The sequence below is a fragment of the Thamnophis sirtalis genome, unplaced genomic scaffold (genome assembly GCF_051295495.1).
Source record: "Thamnophis sirtalis isolate CommonGarterSnake01/CBP01778 unplaced genomic scaffold, rThaSir2_p1.2 scaffold_8, whole genome shotgun sequence".
In the NCBI taxonomy this organism is placed as follows: domain Eukaryota; kingdom Metazoa; phylum Chordata; class Lepidosauria; order Squamata; family Natricidae; genus Thamnophis; species Thamnophis sirtalis.
In genome coordinates this window covers 14,889,763-14,911,886 of record NW_028261388.1, presented here as the reverse complement: position 1 = coordinate 14,911,886, position 22,124 = coordinate 14,889,763, and the positions used below count along the sequence as shown (strand labels likewise).

Sequence of the window (22,124 nt, the reverse complement as noted above, 5' to 3'; positions counted from 1 at the left end):
CTTCAACTCCCAGAATACCCCAGCTAGCAAGTTGCCAAAGATGGATTAAGCTACTGCAGGGCAAGGATAGGAATGGAAGACTGACTGGTCCGAAGGAATTAAGAGGTAAGTCAGGAAAGAACACGAAAGGTAAGTAGGGAGAGAGAAAAGAAGAGAACAAGACCCAAAAATAAAAGCTGGAGTTGCAAATTATTGAAAATAATTACTATAATAGCACGTTGATTCACCAGAATTCACCAGTGGTTGAATTCCTGCTGGTTCTGAACCGGTAGTAGTCTGGCGGCCTAGGTCGCTGAAACCAGCAGTGACCCAGGCCTGCCACACCCCTGAACTGATTCCCTGGGCAGCACCGATGGCGCTGCCATCTTGTTTTTCAGTTCTGCGCATGCGCAGAACTATTTTAATTGCGCTGCGCATGCACAGCGTGCACACGAGCGAACCGGCAGTAATGCCTGCTGGAACCCATCCCCGATTGAGTCTGAATATTCACCGTAACTACAGAGACCATGCAGCATTGACTGTGATATTTTAGGTCTTCTATTAACAGCAGATACTTTATAGACCTGGCCCAAAGTGACAACTTGATAGCTAAAACCAGTACACAGGTTTACACATGTGGTGGGAGATATTGTCTCTAGTCCAGATTGAGGGAAAAGGCTGAGATTCAGGAAAAAACATCCAAAGTAAGACCAGCTTCCAATTAACCAGAGTAACATTTTTTAAAGCAGTGAGCAAGACTTTTATTAAGCCTTTTATCAATTTAAGCATTATTAATGTTTGTTAATACTGCTAATTTCAGCACCAAGGTTGAAGATTATTATTATTATTATTATTATTATTATTTTGCAAATGAATGTAAGCTTCCTTAATTTTTCTGCTGTCCATCTTTTGGTAAACCCATTGTGCTCCTTAGTTCAATGTAGTATCAAGGTGAGACTTCCATGTCAGCTTCAGATTATGTACGTGTTATGTTTTTAAATATCTCCTTAATCGTAGACAACTCCCGACACTAGATGGCAGTCATGGCAAATTTATTGTGAAGATCTGCTACATCTCTTATGAAGAATTTATTTTTCAGAAATCCCTACTTTAAATACTTTTGTCAATAAAAGTCATATACCAAAATATAGGCTCTAAGGGACCTCAGGGCCGCTTCTAAATGAGAGGGGCGGCAAGTAAATGTAATAAATAGATAAATAATGTTAGTCTGGTTCAGTATTATGGGAGCAATAGAGCTGTATGAAAAATCCAGCAAATGTTGCGTTAATATAAATGGCTCTAAGGCAGTGTTGGTGAACCTTTTTGGCACCGAGTGCCAAAATGGGAGAGTGTGTGTGTCGGAAACTGGAAGAGCAGCCACCCGGTGCGCATGTGTGCGCACTCATGCACAACAGCCACCTAGCCTTCCGGTTTATGGTGCGCATGTGCGTGAGACCAGCTGGCCAGTGCGGATGTCAGAAACCAGAAGAGCAGCTGCCCGGTGTGCACATGCGCATCGGGTGGCTACTCTTCCTGTTTCCAGTGCTCCTGTGTGTGTAAAGACCAGCTGGCCCACACACCAGAACCCGGAAGAGCAACACGTGAACTGTTGCTCACATGCCCAGAGAGATGGCTCTGTGTGCCACATCTGTCACGCGTGCCATAGATTCGCCATCACGGTTCTAAGGTGTCTCCACAGATGTGCCATCAGTTGGAGACTCAGAATTGTGACGATTTCAGACATGGATCTTGAATAATCTCAGAATCTTATTGTACCTGAATTCGTATATAGTCTTAAGATAGGCTGGAAACTGGGTGAGTGGGCGGGGAAAGAAATAACATTGTCACCAGTAAGCAAGAAGAGAAATTAACTTTCAAGCTAGGTCCTATACCTGTGATGGCGAACCTATGGCACCCAGAGCCCTTTCTGTGGGCACGCGAGCCATCGCCCCAGCTCAGCTCCACCACGCATGTGCGTGCACCTCTCACTGGCCAGCTGATTTTCAGGTCTTTGCCGCGCATGCGCTGGGGTGTGTGTGGGAGTCATGCATGCATGCATGAGAGCGGGTGGGTCATGCACACATGCAAGGGGTGGGGGGGAGCACAGGGAGTGCAGTGCTCTCCCCCACAGCCCATTTTTGCTCCCAGGAGGCTGCAGGGAGGCCAACTAGGCTCAAAGTGGGGCGTGGGGGGGGGTGTCACACATGCATGCGTGGGGGAGCGGGTGTGAATGCATGCAGGGGGGCGTGTGTTGTCATGCACATGTGTGCATTTTTGGCACATGACAACAAAAAGGTTAGCCATCCCTGTCCTTTAAAGTGTCCTTTGGTGATGGAAAATTGTTTGAATTCCCAGGAGAGGGGGGAGTATTTTGAAGAAGTGAAAGTTAGCACAGTTTAGAGAATGAGAATTAAGACAGCTCTTCCCTATTGGTTCCCAGAATATATGTTTTATGGTGCAAGGAACTGCTTTAGTTTGGCAAGACTTCTGCCTATAGGCGAGGAACAATATAGGAAACCAGTTAGAAGACTCTTGATCTTTCCTATTTTTTGGGAGCCTGACATACTTTAGACAAAGAGCTTCTCTGTCTCTTGAGTAATGTGTACACAGTTGAACAGTCTCCCTACCCTACTGTGGCAGCAAGGCATTTTTTTATTCCATTACTGCCAACCACAGGTGTCTTCAGGAGCCAACATTTTCACCGAAATGACAAAAAGAGTGTCATGCCATCATGATGCAAGTTCTACTACCCCTTTCATGCAACAACACAAAACTGCTGTTGCAATGGTGCGTTACGACGAGGCGTACCGGTGCCTGCCGGGAGCACCGGGTACCGTTCCAGTATGGTGCTTCGGAGGGCCCACCCACCCGCCATCCTTACCTGTATTTGAGCTCTTCGGCCTCTTCGCAGAGGCGTCGCGGAGCGTCACAGACGGTAAACACACGTGTGTGCTGCATGCATGTGCTCGTGCACTGCGCATATTCATGTGGTGGACACCGGGCCCCGTTGCACTGTAACGGTTGCACTGGGATCCGGAACCCACCACTGTGCTGTTGCCATCTTCCCCTTTGTTTGGCCGTGCTGCTCCCAACAAATGTCTGATTTTTGCCACTTTCCAGAACTGATTTCTTTTTTTGGTAACTATCTTTTCTTTCTTCCTTCCTTCCTTCCTTCCTTCCTTCCTTCCTTCCTTCCTTCCTTCCTTCCTTTTTCTTTCTTTCTCTTTCTTTTTTCTTTCTTTCTTCCTTCTTTCTCTCTCTTTCTTTCTTTCCTTTTCTCCTTCCTTCCTTTTCTTCTTCCTGTCTTCCTTTTCCCCCTTCCTTTCTTCCTTCCTTCCTTCCACAGCAAGAGGAAGGACGTGCAAAAATTGTGGCAAGAAAGACCAAGCAAGAAAGCAAGCAAAAGGGCATGGAGTCACCTACAGTTGGGATGAAGAAGACAGGGCATCCAGGAAGGTTCTTGCTCCGCCCCACTTTAGAAATGCAACTATAAGAAGGCATTTCTGGATGGGTGGGTGAGCCTAAGGAACATTTCCAGGATGATTATTCAAACCACAAAAAAGGCAATGTCCTCTTCTCCACTCGTGTCACCTGCTTCTTGGAAGGTAATTTTGCTCATTCAAAAATAACCCTGCAGTCAAGGTAATTTAATAAGCATCTGTGTGTAAAATGTGACTGGGAGAAAGGATTAATGGTTTTTAATCTGATCTCAGTAATGAAAATCTAATTTTCAACCGCCAGGATTTTAATCACAGCATTCAGATCTTAAAACTGAATACTGGTAGTCTTTCAAGCTTCTTCCATTTCTTTCCAGACCTACCAAGAAATCAAAAGCCTGTTTTTCCCCCCTATTTTTGACCCAACAAATAGTAACTAATATAAATTTCCAGTTCAGATGCAATATGTATCGATCTGGTTTATTGCAATAACCCATAATTAAGGCAGTCAGGTTTAGAAATATTGAACATTGAAGTTAAATGAAATTAAGAAGCAAAACCTTTGGATCTCCTTGGGCCAGTGGTGGGTTCTGAATCCCGTTGCAACTGGTATGCTGCGATGGGGCCGGTGTCCACCCCCTGCACGTGCGCTGTGCATGCATGCACACAACTGCCCTGCGATGCTCCAGTTGCTTAGCAGAGCATCGCGCAGGCGCCGTATGCAGTGTGTGCATGTGCAAATGCCCCGGTCGGCTCAAATAGAGGTAAGAAGAGCGGGCGGGCAGGTGGGCCCTCCGAAGCACCGTACCAGAATGGTGCCTGCTGCTTCCAGCAGGCACCAGTATGCCCATACCGGGATGTACCGACCAGAACCCACCACTGCCTTGAGCTATCCTGAAAATGGATAAAAGGTGGTAAGTAGCTAGCTAACATTTATTCTAATTTGAATTCAACCACTAGACTGGCTATCATGGGATCTATCTGAATGTCAGACTGCAACCCCTTTTGTGGTTTTCATGAATATACCAATAAGGTTAAATAAGTGAATCAATTTGTAGCTTGTATTTTGGTGTTACTGTACTGTCCTTGTTTCTACATTCCTTAAGTGGGTAAAAGCAAAACAAAATTTAAAAAGCTAAAGCAGTTAAATCAAATGAAAATCTATGCATTTCAAAACTTCTATAAAAACCACAAAGTATGCTACTACTTCAAGTAAAGGAATAAAAGTCTTTTAAGTTGAATTCACAGATACCTACTTAGTTTTCTTGCCAGCAACACAGACATGGCTTGTTATTTTGTTGGACTAGTCTTTCAAATTCCCAGATTAATTTACAATCCATGTATTTTTTGAAGATCTCCCATCCAGGCCTTAACCAAGAAAGAAAGTACTTAGATTTCAAGTCTAAACAAGATTAACTAGATAGTGTCATCTCAGAGATCTTATAGGGAACACCCAAAGGTGCTTTTTCAGGAGGCAACTGGACTTTCTTGTTTTTTTTCTTTTGAAGACGTTTCTCTTCTCATCCAAGAAGCTTCTTCAGCTCTGACAGGACAGTGGGGAATGGGCAGTGGGTCCTGTCAGAGCTGAAGAAGCTTTTGGATGAGAAGAGAAACGTCTTCAAAAGAAAAAAAACAAGAAAGTCCAGTTGCCTTCTGAAAAAGCACCTTTGGGACGACCATGACCTGGATGACTGAGATTCTACAGACTTATAGGGAACACATTCAAAAACCTTGGATATCTGTAGAAGACTTGAGTCAATGTCTAATGAGTCATCAAGTAGACCTTTACCATGTGACTTCTAAGTTACCGTATTTTTCAGAGTATAAGATGCACTGGAGTTTAAGACGCATCAAGATTTGGAAAAGGCAAATTAAAAAAAAAGTTTTTTGCACTCTGCAGACCTGCCAAAAACGGCCCGTTTTTAGCTCATTTTTGCCCTCCCCAGCTCTCAGGAGCACTCTGGAAGCCTCCTAAAGGCTATGCATGGCCATTTTTGCAAAGGGGAGGAGAGTTGGGAGGCCCAAAATGCTGTATTCAGTGTATAAGATGCACCCAGATTTTCACCCTCTTTTTTGAGGGAAAAAGGTGCGTAATATACTCCGAAAAATATGGTAGCTTTTAACAAATTTAGGTCCTTAAAAGTAAGCACCATCATTTTTTTGGTAGAGATATATCAACAGTGGAATATATTTTATTATGTGAGCAATATGATATATTCAAATTACTCTCACGATTAATCTAGTTACCAAATATTAAACCAGTTGCCACATGTTAACATTAGCCCAGAGATTTACTGCAGAAGTTGAGCTAGAAATTACGAAGCCATGTGATTCTGATTAATTTATTTTAGAAAAGGATGGTCCTGTAAGAGTACTCCTATGAGAAATTGTACACTTCTTTATTACAACTTGACCTTGAGGTGTTCAGAAAATAATCGCTCTTGTTTGCAACTTATCAAATCTAACTTTGATTATGCTTTCAACTTACTGCCTTTCTTTTTCTACTTTGATATATAGCATTATTCAGATCTTAAAGCAGGAAATATTTCAAAGTATTTAAATGCACCCTTATTGCATTTGTCCAAGAGATGCTTACTGCATGTTTTCACTTTCTTTAGGCTGGCAGAGAACTTTTTCCAAGCTTTTACCCCTGTGGTAAGATGGATGGCCAATAAAAATAAGTAAGTAAGTAAGTAAATATTGAAAGAAAGAAAAAGAAAGAAAGAAAGAAAGAAAGAAAGAAAGAAAGAAAGAAAAAAGAAAAAAAGGAAGAAAGAAAGGAAGAAAGAAAGGAAGAAAGAAAGGAAGAAAGAAAGGAAGAAAGAAAGGAAGAAAGAAAGGAAGAAAGAAAGGAAGAAAGAAAGGAAGAAAGAAAGTATTGATTGATTCATGCTGCATCCACATTCTTTTGACATTTTCTCTGCCGTCAATGTCTTCAATTTTTTATTTTTAGGGCTTTTAAAAAAAGAAATGCACAAAATGTGTCAAAAAAAATCACTCCTCAGGTAAGCAAGAACCTATAGCATTTGAGAGAAATAGTGCTGACTCATGTACCACTTGCCAAGCCTTTATAAAATAGATTTCTTATAGACATTTTTATTTTACAGCTGGGCAACATTTTGGGAATAAGAACTTAAAATTGCAGATCCCTGAGCATCAATAAATCAACAACTCCATAGGTATTATGTATTATGACCATGGTTCCCTCACTGAATCTTGTGCAGTTATAAAAAATAAATTCAATTCTTATGGCCTCCATATTGAAGGAACCAGCAGAGTAAGTCCTTCGTCTTTTTGCTTCTAAGATTGTTGTTGTTGTTGTTAGTCGTGAAGTTGTGTCCGACCCATCGCGACCCCATGGACAACATTTTTCCAGGTCTTCCTGTCCTCTACCATCCCCCCAAAGTCTATTTAAGCTCAAGCTGACTTCTAAGATACAGTGTTAAAATGAAATGGGTGAGGAAAAACATAAATAAAAGATGGCAAGGTTTGAAAATGTGCACCACTCTACTTTGATCCATATGCCATATTTGATTCCGATGGAAGCAGCAACAGGAGAATCATCTCAGCAGCATGTTGACAGAGAAGACTGAAAAAAAAATGGCATCTTGGGTAGGAAACAATACTCCAGATCAGGGGTGTCAAACTCAAGGCCCATGGGCTGGATCAGGCACACAGGATGCTTAGATCTGGCCCGCAGGGCTGCCCTGGAAACAGCGAAGAACTGGCCCAAAGTGCTTCTGCCAGCAAAAATGGAGTTTCGTTTTAACTGGAAGAGGGTTGCAGGAGGTCATCGCAGCTGAAAACGGAGCTTGTGAAGGCTGCGCACAGCCCTCCCAAGCACCATTTTCATTGGCAGAAGACAGCAGGAAGCTGTTGCAGCTGAAAATGGAGCCCGCGAGTGCTGCACGTAGCCCTCCCGAGCTCCATTTTTGCTGATAGAGGGCTGCAGGAGGCCGTCATAGCCAAAAACAGAGCTTGGGAGCCTATTTTCGCTGGCAGACTGCTCGGGCTGCCACAGACGTCCGACATGAGTGACATTGAGCTGGCCACACACACCCTGGCCACCCTCCCTGGCCACCCCCCACAAGATCAAACAGAACCCTGATGCAGCCCTCAATGAAATTGAGATTGACACCCCTGCTCCAGATGGACTTAAGATAGTTTACCAGGCCTAAATGAATGTACGCCATTATTTCCATTTATTTCTTCCTTTTTAGGCTTCAAGAAATTATCAGAAACAGAACTGTTTAGAATGTAATTTGATGTACAGATGTTGCTATCTATTTTTATGGATTTTTGGATGGTTGCTTCAGGATTTTTCATGTAACTTAATTGTGAAAACTGCTTAGTAACGGTTGTATTTGTAGTTATGAAACTGTAATTGTAGTGTGGAAATGTTATTATTGTGACTGCAGCCTCCTAGGAATTTCTCAACTGTGGTAGACAAGAGAGGTTATCAATCAATCAATCAGGAAGTAAGCAAGCATTTTCTGTGGAAATATTACCCAAAGGTATTGCCTGTCTTTTGAAACTAAGGCCTCAAGGATGTTGTGAAATATAGCATAATATTATCATCAAGCATCTCATCAACTATATATTTAAGAATTGGAGAAGAGGACTCTAGTCTAAGCAGATGTGTTTGGATGCAACTATCGATCTGAGATGGAAATTTCCATGTCTGGAAATTTCTATCTACCCATCCTAGAGATGTTAACTTTGCTTTAGCAAATTTTATAGTGTCTTGTGTTGCTGTAAAAGGTTCCTTCTGCAGAATATCTATAACACTAGATACTATAGTGTGGCATCCACAGTTTTCTTTTGATGGACGAATGGCTTCTTGTTGACACAATAAGGACCCAAGCTGCTACGCATTTGAACACAAAATGTACGGGTACAGTATATATGGTACCTTGCTCAATAGTAGTAACTGTGAGAGGGATTTTAGAGTCCTAGTGGACAATTACTTTAATAGGAGCCAGCAGTGTGCTGCAGCTGCCAAAAAAGCCAACACAGTTCTAGTTTTGATTTTTTTTCAAGTATTCGCCACCAATATCCTCCACATAACTGCATCTTCCCAGTTAGGTGCAATGCTTCTTTTTGGGCTAAACTCAAGGAAAACCTGTACTAAGGAACCCAGTTTTTCTCCTTTAAAATCTAGTCACGGATTTTGATGTGGAGGACTGGACATTTCCATGTCTGGAAATTTCTATCTATCCATCCTAGAGATGTTAGTCTTCAAGAAGACAGCAATGGTCTTCAGATTAGACAAATTTAGCACAGGTCAGAGAAAATCTCTAAATAAATAACTTAGAACTTGCAATTCTAAAAAAAAAAAAAAAAACCCACAAATTCTAGTACACTTAGTACTTGATATCTAGGACTGGATATATCCTTTATCTTGTTATTCATCTACAAAGGATTCCCATGGCCAAATGTTACAGAGTGAAGTTCCTGCAGAACTAAGGGTGAACAGGTCCTCTTTTCCCTCTATTTCTGCTCAAAAAGGGGGTAGGAAAAGGCATCAGAGAGGAAATGATCACATCATTTCTTTGTAGACATTCACTAAGTTTTCTTTCATCTGTTGCAGACTTAATTACAAAATTCCTCAGAATCTGACCTTCTTCAGATTTGATCTTGTGGTAAATCACTTAGGTATCTAGGACGACTGCCTCAGAGTGTGGAGGGTCTCTTCATCTTCAGCATAACACCAGATGTTCAGCTGTACTGGTGATGGCCAGAAAGCCACCCACGTGGTGATCTTGTACAGTACATCCAAGTAAAAATGTTTACCTTGTTTATCCTACCAACATTTACTGGATCCACATGAATCTCCAGAGACAGTTTCTCATTCCTGATGTCTCTCTATCCTAAGGAACTGACTTCATCTTTTTTTAAAAAAAAAAATCCCGCTATCATTTTCCATGAACAGGTGGATTCATTTTTCTAATGTCTCTGAACCGGAAATATTTATGGCCTTGAACCAGAGGTGAACCAGCCAGACCTTATTTTTCACAAGAATAAAGCTGCTTTTTATATTACTAACCAATAACCTGGCTTTGCCCAGGTATTTATTTATAGGGGGGAAATGTCCGGACCAAATGTAATTTCTAACATTGGATTTTCCCTCTTACCAGGGGGAGCCCCCTTTTGTAGTACTGTGAAACCATTACCATGGCAACTCCACTGCACTGTACAGTAGAAGGAATTTTGCAGCAGTACAGTAGAAGCCATTTTAAGACACAGAAGGCTGTATCGTAACAGAACACAAATCCCAAGGGGCTTTAGGGGTGTCTTACCCCCGCAGTATTTGTTTCCAGAGAGTCAGTCATCTGTGTACCATGTGTGGTTGAAATTGCTTAAGGCGTTCCAGAGTTATGCTGGAACATACACATACACCCACACACAGAGCCGTTTTTATATACAGTAGATAAATTTCTGACAAAGGTTGTGACTATAAACTATTGTAGCCAGGAATTCATTCTACCTCCCCCCCCCCCCCCGTATCCGTTGACTTCTTTAAATTTCAAGCACACTCCATTAGAATATAGAACATAGAATAATGGGGTTGGAAGGGACCTTGGAAGTCTTCCAGTCAACTCCCTTCTTGAGCAGGAGGTCTTATACTATTCCACACAAATGGTTGTCCAATCTTTTCTTAAAAACCTGCAATGATAATCTGTTATTCTCCATCAAATGTAGAATACCTCTGCATTAGGTCAACATGTTGCTAGCAAATTTAATTGTCATCCTAGGTTTGGCTTATGACAGTTTATGGCTTCCGTAACCTAAAAGGATCTACTTTCACTCCATCTGCATTATTGGGACAGCTGTCATTTTCTTCAAAAAGATGCTACTGCTAGTTATCTGAAGATCAGCTCCATGATCTCAACCTTCAGCCTTCACAAAGCACTATAAGTTGGTATTTAGGCTGGAGTATAAACTGATTTCCCCAAGCCAGTTCATTCTTCATTCTGATACTACCTGCCCTTGCATCTGTAAATAACTCACCCATTTATGAGGTGCACAGAAATCAGAAGAAAAAAGAATATTATCTTCCTGTAATTATGCTTTTTTGAAGAGTCATTATGCTACACTACCTTCTATCCCAACAGAGAATCCAAATTTGGCATTTTGTAATGACTGTCTTATTGCTAGCTGTATTAGTTCAAGAAACTGTGGGAAAAGGGCCTATGTTCAGTGAAACAAATTTCTGAACATTTTTTTTATGGCAACATCAGCTCAAAAACACGGTTGCAGGTCAGCATCCTGTTCCTTACATTGCTTGAAGTCTTCTTGGTGGATCAAGTAGCATTCTTGGACGGACAACCTTAGTCGCTATATAGGCCAGGATGGCTCCTGCATCTACAAACAACTTGTAAAGCATTTAAACGTTTTCTACCAACTTCACATTTTAAAGGAATAAATTTAAGTCATAAGAATAGTAGGAATGGTTCCATGAAACCTATAAACAGTGTAGGGCAGCTTTCAGGGGGGGAAAAAAATCGGCTTCTCATACCAGTACACCTATTACAGGGGTGGGCAAGTATGTAGACTTCAACTTCTATAGTCAAAGCTATGGTTTTCCCAGTTGCAAGGTACTGCTGTGAGGAGCCAAGGTGGCGCAGTGGTTAGGGTACAGTACTGCAGGCCACTTCAGCTGACTGTTATCTGCAGTTCAGAGGTTCTAGTCTCACCGGCTCAAGGTTGACTCAGCCTTCCATCCTTCCGAGGTGGGTGAAATGGGGACCCAGACTGTGGGGGCGATATGCTGACTCTGTAAACCGCTTAGAGAGGGCTGAAAGCCCTAGGAAGCGGTATATAAGTCTAACTGCTATTGCTATTGCTAAAGTTGGACCATAAGAAAGGCTGAGCGTCAAAGAATTGAGGCCGTTGAACTATGCCCGAAGGAACATTGTCTATGGGGTCGCGATGGCTTGGACACGACTTTACAACTAACAATAACAACAAGACTTCAACTCCCAGAATTCCTGAACCAGCTGTGAAATTCTGGGAGTTGAAGTCCATAGCTCGTAAAGGAACTGTTTGTTCCCAACCTATTACATAATTGGGTTCCCCCGTTTTAGTTTTCAAATGCTCCTCAAATGCTTCAATTCCACAATAATACCCAGGCTGGCTAAAGAACTAAAAGTTAAAGTCCAAACATCTGGAGAATGTCCAGATGGGAAAAAACTGCTGGAGAAAAAGCTACCGCTTTAAGAGCCACCCAAGTTTCAGCAAAACCATCTTAAATAAATTTCTTCTTGGCAGACAAACTGAATTGTTAAGACTACCCCTTCTAAAAAATATATGCATAGACCAATACCAAGCAACTCTTGATAACTATTCCACTTTTTATTGACAGAGTGATGGTTATCAAAAGTCACTTGCCTCTCCTCTCTTACCAGATTGCTAACCACACATTGGTTTAAAACTTGATTGTTCATATATATTTTATGGTAGCTGTTACTTTTTCTCTTTCTCTCTCTTCCCTGGTTTTTTTTAAAGTAACTAGGAAGATAATAAGTGCTTGGCTGATGAACTGAAGGGTAGAGGTCAAATTCCTACCAAAATCGTCTTCCTGTGAGAATGAGATGGCCAAACAATCTCAGGGTCAACAACACTACATAAAAATAAATACAAGACTACTTGAGGTTTTCAGATGCTATGCTTTGTTGGTTAGAGCCTTAAAGTTGCTTAGCACACTCATGGCTCTGAGCTGTGTTAAACTTTGATTTATTGAACTGGTTAATTTAGGGATTCAAGGAAAGGTTAATGTTTATGGATCTGCATATAATTATCTCCAACAAAACATTAAGCATGTTCATCGCTGCACAGTTGCAGTACCAAGTTCCAAATGAGCCACTATAGATTAATTACCACATTAATTACTTATTAGCTCAAATCCAAGGTTTTACCAAAGTGCAATTTTATACGATTGCAACGATCAGGGGACGCATAGTTATAGGCGAGTTGGCTCGTAATCTTTTGTGGCTCTACTTAATAAAACAGAACTGTTTATAAAGAGACTTATCGTCAGACATCAGCTAAAGTGGTTAAGTACACATCCTCATCTACAGTTAGAGATCTCTTGAAAGTGGCTATAGGGTGAAATTGTGTCACTAGTTGTCGTGCAATTAATGTTTGCAGAGCGTTTCTTGTGTTCGTTTCTTGAAAGGGAGACTGGTAATTGCTGCCCTTGTTGTGCTCATCAAACCCATATCCTCTGAACCTGGGCCTATCAATGCAGCCATTGAAGTCATAAATTTTATGGTTTCAGTTTATGTATTTTGCTACATCAAGACTACTCTGAAAAGAATCAACAAGAGGAAGAACAGAATTCAATTTGTGGAGTCCTGATCAGTGGTGGGATTAAAATATTTTTAGTATTGTGGGCGTGGCTTTGTGGGTGTGGCAGGGGAAGGATTCTGCAAAATCCCCATTTCCTCCCCACTCCACTAACCTGTTTTCCAACTCTGTTCTCCTGTTCAGGGCAACAAAAGAAGATCAGCTAGGAGGCTGGGAGGCAGTGGGGGCAGGGCCAGCCTATTTGCCGGTTCTCTGAATTACTCAAAATTTCTGCTACTGGTTCCGCAGAACTTGTCAGAAATGGCTGAATGCCACCTCTGGTCCTGATATTTTCTAAACTTCGTGGTTTACTCTCAGACGTTTCATGTGCGGTTTGCTTATACAGGTGGTCCTTGATTTATGACCCAAACTGAGCCCAAAATTTCCATGGCTAACTGAGACATGTCCTATTTTATGACCTTTCTTGCTGTAGTTGCTAAGTTAGCAACATGGCTGTTAAGTGAATCTGGCTTACCCATTGACTTTGCTTGTTGGAAATTTGCAAAAAAAGTGTTCATATGACCTCGGGATACTGCAACCATCATAAATATGAGTCAGCTGCAAAGCATCTGAATTTTGATCTTTGATTTAACCATGGGATGCTACAATGGTTGTAAGTGTGAAAATGGTCATGTCACTTTTTTCAGTGCGATGGTAACATCAAACAGTCACTATACAAACTGTTGTAAGTTGAGGACCTACTTGTACTCACTAGCTTGGATGAAGTTACTAAGTTGGGTAATGAAACATCAACTAGCAAACAACCAAGCTCGGAAACCACCAAGGACCCCACAGTTCATGCCTAAGATATATATATTCTCTTCTTTTAGATTTCAATTTTTATCTACTTTGGTGAAATCTATTTAGAAATTATTTGACTGTGCTAGAAAAACAGGGTTGGAGCACAATAGTTCCACATTTATAAATATTTTCCATGCTCTTTTTTATTATTCTTAAATAAAAGGTCAAATAGATTTATTGAAACCTGAAGAGTAGTGTCTCTGGCAAGCATTTTAGCCATTTTTTACATTATGAAATTCTAGTTGCACAACGAGCACTGCCATTAAAATGTCACACAGATAGATGGCAAGCCATCTGCAATTTTATTCCACAGTGGATGAGAAAACCTTTCTGTGAACATTTAAAACATGACAGTTTAGACTTTCAGTTGTTTATGGGAAAAACTCACTTCCTTCATTAACTAATATATTTTACTTGATTTGCATTCCTTGCATGGGTATAATTCTGGTGATTAAGAACTGCATCTACTAGGAATCATAAGAAAATCTCTAGAATTTCACTAGGAGGTCATTATTAAGGTAACCAATATTTAGGTAGCTTGACTGCTAGTCAGCTTTGGAATATAGAATAACAGACTTGGATATTATGGAAAAGGAACATAGTCAATCCATCCTATGAATTATTTCTATTTTGGTCTGTATGTAGAAGTATGTTGCGTTATAGCAACAGCATTATTAAAACTTACAGGCTCAACAAATTCAAACCTTGGAGGTCTCCTAGTCCAACTCTCTACACGAGAAGAGACCCTAGGTCATTCTGGACAAATAGCTCTCCAACTGTTTATAAAATTCTGCAGTGATGAAGCACCTATAATTTCTGGAGATAAGCAGTCCCACTGATCATTTTCACTAACAGGAATATCTCCTTAGTTCTAGGTTGGATCTCTTGATAAGCTTCCATCCGTTACTCCCTGCCCTGCCCTGAGGTCTTTGGAGAACAGGTTGACCTCTTTTCTCCCTGACAGCCCTTCAAATATTAGAAGACTACTATCATATCACCTCTAGGTCTTATCGTTAGGCTAAACATATACAGTTCTCGTCAATGTTCATCATGTGGTTGAAGCATAGTTTGACAGCAGGGTGTCAAACTCGATTTCATTGAGGGCCGCATCAGGGTTGTGTTTGACCTTGGGGAGGGGGCGTGGCCAGGGTGGGGGTGGCCAGCTCAACGTCACTTGTGTTGGGGGCGCCTGTGGTGGCCCAAGCGCTCTGCCAGTGAAAATGGAGCTCAGGAGGGCTGCACATGGCCATCCTGAGCTCCATTTTCACTGGCAGAGGCACTGCGGGCTGGTCCTTCACTGTTTCCAGGGTGGCCCTGCAGGCCAGATCTGCTTACCCATAGGCCAGTCCCAGCCTGTGGGTCTTGATTTTGACACCTCTGAACTATAGAATGGGGGGAAAAAAACCACAAAGTTTTGTGATTAGACAGTTTAAATTTAAATTACATTTAAAATAAACTTGCACTGTGCTTGGCATTAAACATGGCTTGGTATTAAAACAAAACGAACCAAATTCATAATGATGCCTGTAATTTTTCTGCCAAAGAACCCTGTATCATGAAAGACAGAATGTTAAGAATAAAAACGGCAAAAAAGGAGCACAACACAATCTAATATGACAATATTTCTGCTTATTCAAAGTGATCCTTACACAACAGGACATTCTAATCCTCTCTTGATTTTCCATTTCCGATTTTTGAAGACATGGGGGGGGGGGAGTGCCTGATGGAGGGAAATCACTCCTCTTCATTTTTTAAAAAAATGTTTCATTAAATTATAGAATAAAATACAAAAAGACACACAGTGGGGAGGAAAAGGGGAAAGAAAAGGGAGGAAGGCAGGAAGAAAGGGGGAGGGAAGCATTGACTTCCGACTCTCTCTATTGCAGTAGAATGAAGCATTAACATCGAATCTCAATTTTTACTTTTCCATAATAATATAAACTAGCCATTTCTATAATAACAAATCAATCGAATTAGTAAAACCCAAAATCAAAGTTTCATTTTTTTTCCACCTCAAGTAGAAAGTTCTTAAGCGGTTTCCATGTAGGAAGAGGTAGTGATTTTCTACATGGAGACCGCTTCTATGTAGAAAATCTCTCCTCTTGCTATGGAAGCCAATCTGCTGGCAGGAGAGACCAAGCCAATCTCATCTGTAGAGTTTACAGAGATTCCAGAATTAATAAACAGAGGTTTACTGTGAGATAAATAAATATGAAAATATTTTGAAGATAGGATGTTTGAATGGATGTGATGTAAAAGTAGCATAGTCAGTCAATCCTATGAATTATTTCTATTTTGGTCTCTATTTAGAGCAGGGCTGTCAAACTCCCGGCCCATGGGCAGGAGGCATCACATGCTGGCCACGCCCAGGTCCAGTTTAGTGAAGTGGGGAAAAAGCCCCGATACATCATGTGATGCCGCTGTGACGATGTGAGTTTGACACCCCTGATTTAGAGGTACGTTGCTTATAGGAAATAGCATTATTAAAACTTACAGGTTCAACAAATTCAAACTTCTTTCTCTCTTGCACTTCCTGGATTTTGAAGACGTATTCTAATGATGCTTCATAAAAATTTTGATGTTCTCTGTCAATCTGGGTATCTGCCTAAAATTCAAATATAAAATGATTGTAAAAATATACAATATACAAAAATATACAATTATGTTGTTAGTATTGTTATAATTGCAGCAGGAAAGTCTTCTGTAACAAAAGCTCCACATTAACTCAATATATCCTATAAAAAGTAAACACAAGATAAATTCTCTTGGTTAGGCATTCTACTGGATTAGGAGAAGCAAATTGTTTCTTGCACAGATTAAAAAAAAAGGAATAGATAGATCAGCATGAAAATCTATGTACTGAAAAATATACAATCATCTGAGATTCATATTTCCGTGGAAGGAAATTCAATGACAGAATCACTGCATTGCTACAAAAAACTCACCCCTGGTTCCAGACATGATGAATTATTTGGTCTGAGAATTATTCTTAAAAAAAAACAAATTGAGAGCAATAAATAGTTCTTAGTTTTGGGAGGGGTTGCTTCTGATGTACCTTAGTTTTATTTAGTATTTTCTCTGATCCAGAACATAAATGATTATGTTAAAGAGTGGAGTCAGTTAGATCAAACTCAAATTAATTGTTAAACAAAATATATTCCTCTTATGGAAAAGAACAAGAAAAAGTACTATAGAAATCTAGATTGAGTTAAAAGTGAGTAGAAGTTCATCTTGTAGTCATTTTTTCTTTCTCTCTCTCTCTCCCTCCCTCCCTCCTTCTCATCTATTAAATGTAAATAACGATCGATCGGAAATCATTGTCAGATTCAGAAATATAACAGAAAGGATTATAAAGAAAGAAGTTAAAAGGAAATACATGATCTCTCATGAAAGTAAATGAATTCTACAATCTACGTCTAAAATTTAGGCAGTGAAATATAGATAATCAATAAAATATAGATAAAATGACAGTCTAGAAACCATTTATTGTACAATCAAGATTTATAGAGCAAAAATTTCAAAGAGGTAAATAATACATAGGGCATTTTTACTGGTCCCAAGCGAAAGATGGATACTTCTACAAATCCCATTGAATCAATTTTATTTTCCTGGGCTCCAAGATAGCCAAAGATGGGGACTGCAGCAGTGGTGAGTTCTGGATCCCGTTGCAACCAGTACGGTGCAATGGGGCCCGGCATCCCCCACATGCATGTGTGCAACATGTGCACAAACACGTGCAGCACACGCATGTGTCCTTCCTCCTGCGCTGCTCCAGCTGCTTGGCGGAGCGTCAGGCAGGCACCATACGCTCTTTGCACGTGCGCGGAAGCGCCAAAGAGCTCAAATACAGGTAAGGAGCTCGGGATGGCGGGTGGGCCCTCTGGAGCACCATACCGGAACGGTACCCGGTGTTCCCAGCAGGCACCGGTACGCTCATACCAGGGCGTACTGCCTGCAACCCACCACTGGACTGCAGCCAAGAAATTAAAAGACACTTTCTCCTGGGGAGGAAAGCTATGGCAAATGTAGACAGCATACTAAACAGCAGAGACATCATCCTGTCAACAAAAGTGGCTATAGTCAAGGCTATGGTTTTCCCAGTTGCAATGTATGGCTGTGAATGTTGGACCATAAGAAAGGCTGAGCGCCAAAAAATTGAGGCGTTTGAAGTATGATGTTGGAGAAGACTCCTGTGAGTCGGTTCCACCACAAAACCGCGCTCGACTAAACCGTGCCCGACTAAACCGCGTCGCTGATGTCATCAAAAGGGCGACAACAGAGCGGAGACAGAAGCACACTGTAAACCCTAAACCTAAAATTAACCCCTAAACCTAACCCCCCTAAACCTAATCCTAATCCTAAACCTAACCCTAAATCTAACCCTAAACCTAACCCTTAACCTAGCCCTAAACCTAATCCTAACCCTTAACCTAACCCTAAACCTAACCCTAACCCTTAACCTAACCCTAAACCTAACCCTAAATCTAACCCTAAACCTAAACCTAACCCTAAACCTAACCCTAAACCTAACCCTTACCTTAAGTTGAATCGGCTTGCTTTCAAAGCGCTATTTAAAGCGCCCTTCTTTCTCCGCGCTGGCTGTTGTCGCCCTGTTGATGACGTCAATGACGCGGTTTAATCGGGCACGGTTTAGTCGAGCGCGGTTTTGACGGGTCATGCTGTGAGTCCCTTGGACTGCAAGGCGATCCAACCGGTCAGTTCTAGAGGAGATCAACCCTGACTGCTTTTTAGAAGGCCAGATCCTGAAGAGAAAACTCAAAGACTTTGGCCACCTAATGAGAAAGAAGGATTCACTGGAGAAGAGCTTAATGCTGGGAAAGATTGAGGGCAAAAGAAGAAGGGGACGGCAGAGAATGAGGTGGCTGAATGGAGTCACCGAAGCAGTAGGCGTGAGCTTAAATGGACTCCAGAGGACGGTAGAAGGCCTGGAGGAATGCTATCCATGGGGTCGCGATCGGTCGGACATGACTGCAACTAACAACAAGATCATCCAATAGACATCCAGAGGACGTATAAGCAATTAACTTCCTTTGACTTTGGGTAACTGCCTATTGAGATAAAGTTCCTTTAATCACAAAAAAACCCAACCCTTTAGCAAAATTTTAACAATGCAACAAAAGCATGGTATAGACCAGTCTTTTCTATGGCATTATGGTATTTACTAGGTAGAGGTAGTCCTTGATTTATGACCACAATTGAGTCCCAAATTTCTGTTGTTAAGTGAGATAGTCGTTAACTGAGTTTTTACAACCTTTCTTGCTGCATTTCTTAATTGAATCACCATAGTTGTTAAGTCAGTAACCTAGTTGTTAAGTGAATCTGGCTTCCCCATTGCCTTTGCTTGTCAGAAGGTCACAAACGGTGATCACATGACCATAGCAACCATCATAAATATGAGTCACTTGTCCAGTGTCTGAATTTTGATCACCCGGCCAATGGTTGTAAGTGTGAAAAATGGTCGTAAGTCACTTTTTTCAGTGCCTTTGTAACTTTGAAGTGTCACTAAACAAACTGTTGTAAGTCAAGGACTACCTGTATGTTGGATTTCCAGTCTCAGAACAGCCAGCACAGCCAGTGATCAGGGAGGGTGAAGCATATTTGCACAACAAATGGATGACATCATGCTAGAATAGATCATGCTAGAATAAATGTTGCCTTTCACCCTATGGATGATGGAAATGTATTCCCAATGAACCAGACCGAAGGGTGGTTATAGGGAGTGGAGGATGATAATGTTCTTGAGGAATAAATTGTTAAAAAATTGCAAAGCCCAACAAAAATAATGAAGTTAAAGATTTCTGATAGTCATACTCTACCCAACTCTCCCCCCACTCTTTTTGGAATGAGTGGGTGCGTCTGTGGGCAACATTCTAGAATCCTCAGTGGGCTATGAAATGTTTAGCTTGAGAGTCTGACAGTGAATAACAGGAAATAGGAGTAATCTGGTGATTTTTCTACTTGCTGTTCTACTCTCCTGTTGCTAGCAGCTGGGGAAAAAATGAGAGGGACACTAGACCAAGCACTACTACTAATCTGGATAATTACTAAAAATGACATCAATATTCCACAGTGAACCATTAGTAGTTTTTGTTTCAAATAATTAAAACTGATGTTTTAATTGCTGAAACAAAAATTGTTTGAGAAGTCCCTTCTAACTGTGTTATTATCTTATGTTTCAAAATAATGACAAATCTGCGCATGTAAACAGTGCATCCCTGTCTTTGAACCCTAAATGAAGTGGCATGAGGTGATCTAACTTTCCTCTGACAAGTAATCTGTCAGGCCTGCAGCGGTTCCTTTAAGAATCTTTGGCCTGCCACACTCTCATTAAGGGGGGAATAGCAAGGGGTAGAATGTGTTGTTTTCAAAATAAAAAATTCCTTTCTAGAAGCTCAAGGTCATCTTTTGTCTCCGCACCTTTGCACCTGACCGGAAGCAGCTGGGCGTGGGTGCTAGCGTGGAAGAAGAAGATTGGACCATGTGATGGATTATGGGTGTGGGGACAAGACCATGAACTTTTAACTGGGTGGGATTCTGATGTCACTTCCAGTATTGGGATTTCATAGCATAATGCCAAGATGTCTGATCTATTAAATTGGAACTTTAAGGATCGTTTTGCCTTGGACTCTGATTTAATTCCACATGATACTTGGAACGCTGACATTATCATTGTATATTACTTCTTTTAAATTCATTAATCTTTCTTCAATAGCTTCTTTTCAAAGGAAACATGAAGGAAAAACATATTAAATCCAGAGCTTAAATATTTGGTCATAAAAGAAACACAGTTAGGCTCATATTTAAATTATTAAAACAGGCAAACACTCTCCTTTGCTAGCAACATCATTGATGGGTTCCTACTGGTTCGGACCGGTGTGGCTGAACCAGTAGTGGTTTGGCAGCCTGGATTGCTGGAACTGGCAGCGACCCAGGCCTGCCACATATCTGAACTGATTCCCCAGTCGGTGGCGCCATCTTGTTTTTTAATTGCACTGCGCATGCACGCACGAAGCATGCACACGAGCGAACCGGCAGTAGTGCCAGCTGGAACCCACACCTGACTTTGACCTCATATATTTACTTACATAATACAATGCTTTCATTTCTGCTCTGCCTAAAACAAGTATGTTTTATATCTTTTGCTTTCCTCCTTTGAAATTTGAAAATACAAAATCCCAGTTGCGAAAACTTACATCTTGCAGGTGTGACTCCTTTTTCTTAGCTGATAAATTTAAGTGCTTCTCCAGGGTGGAATAATACTTTTCACTTTCTTTGTCAAACTTCTTCTTTCCTTCCTGGAAAATAAAAGACACTTATAAAATAAATGAATTGGAAAGTCAAAGAAATGCTTATGATGTAAAATAAAATAAAAAAAAAGTTAACAACCTCCCCCCACCCCCCCCGAAACTTAGAAATGATGGCTTAAATATGCGAGATCAAAACTGATATCTCAATTGCTGTGAAGACTCAAGAGTTTAAATGCAAAATGGGTCCTTCACAGCCCTTCAATCGTTTCTATAATGAACAGACTTTAGAGTCAAAGACAAAAGGTTACATCAGAATATATAATTGCTGATTTGTTCATAACTCCTTAAACCAAGGGTGTCAAACTCGATTTCATTGGGGGCCGCATCAAGGTTATGTTTGACTTATGGGGGGCGGGGGTGGGCATGCCCAGCTCGATGTCACTCATGTCGGGGGCGCCTCTGGCAGCCCAAATGCTCTGCCAGTGAAAACAGGCTCTCGAGCTCCGTTTTCAGCTGCCACGGTCTCCTGCAACCCTTTGCCAGTGAAAACAGAGCTCCATTTTTGCTGTCAGAGGCACCGGCGGGGCTAGTTCTTCACTGTTTCTAGGATGGCCCCACGGACCAGATCTGGCCCTCGGGTCTTGAGTTTGACACCCCTGCCTTAAACCAAATGTTTTTTCCCCCCCAGGATTGCACTTTAGTTGTGCATGACAGTTATATGATATTGAGGAAGGATGCAGCTGCTTTAAAGAGTTGTCACTAGGTGCCACTTATGGACCCTGGCATGCTCTGAAATGTCTTCTTCTCCTTCAAAGCGAGAGTCTTCCACAGCCAATCATATGAGGAGGTTGTTACAGAACTTTCATTATTGGTTTTCCCTATATGTCAGCAAACAATAGTAGCCCTCCTTAGATCTGGTGGACCCAAATGAGGAGCATTTACATACATGCCGGATAACTGCGTGGGATGATGGCAATGTATGCTAAGCCAATTTGCACATGCTGTCTGCAACTATCAGCAGCAAAAAAAAGGGGGAAAGATATAATTCTGAATACCTCTCCCAGCCTGAAATTATTCAACGTGGTATTGAATAGTTGAGAATGCATAATGATAAAGCATCTCTTTCCATGTCTTTCCTCTTTCTATGCTGGATGCTTTACTAAGGTTTGGGTATATTAGTCCCATGGAATAATACTAAATATGCCTTATAAAGATGATTTCTAGCGGACCCCTCTCAAGTAGTTAAGCAGGTAAAGTTTTACAAACAGAAAAAAACCCATTAGGTCAGATT

At 41.2% G+C, this 22,124-nt stretch overlaps 1 protein-coding gene across 1 annotated transcript in view; it reads right to left on the bottom strand.

Moving 5' to 3' along the window:
- The window catches only part of ARHGAP42 (Rho GTPase activating protein 42), a 182,179-nt gene that overhangs the window by 51,171 nt on the left and 108,884 nt on the right, over nucleotides 1-22,124 (bottom strand). Inside the window, exons 5-6 of the mRNA XM_087721121.1 lie at nucleotides 20,780-20,881; nucleotides 16,060-16,170 (exon numbers count right to left, since the gene is read on the bottom strand). Coding sequence (XP_087577247.1) covers nucleotides 16,060-16,170; nucleotides 20,780-20,881 — 213 coding nt within the window. The remainder of the gene's footprint in view (nucleotides 1-16,059; nucleotides 16,171-20,779; nucleotides 20,882-22,124) is intronic.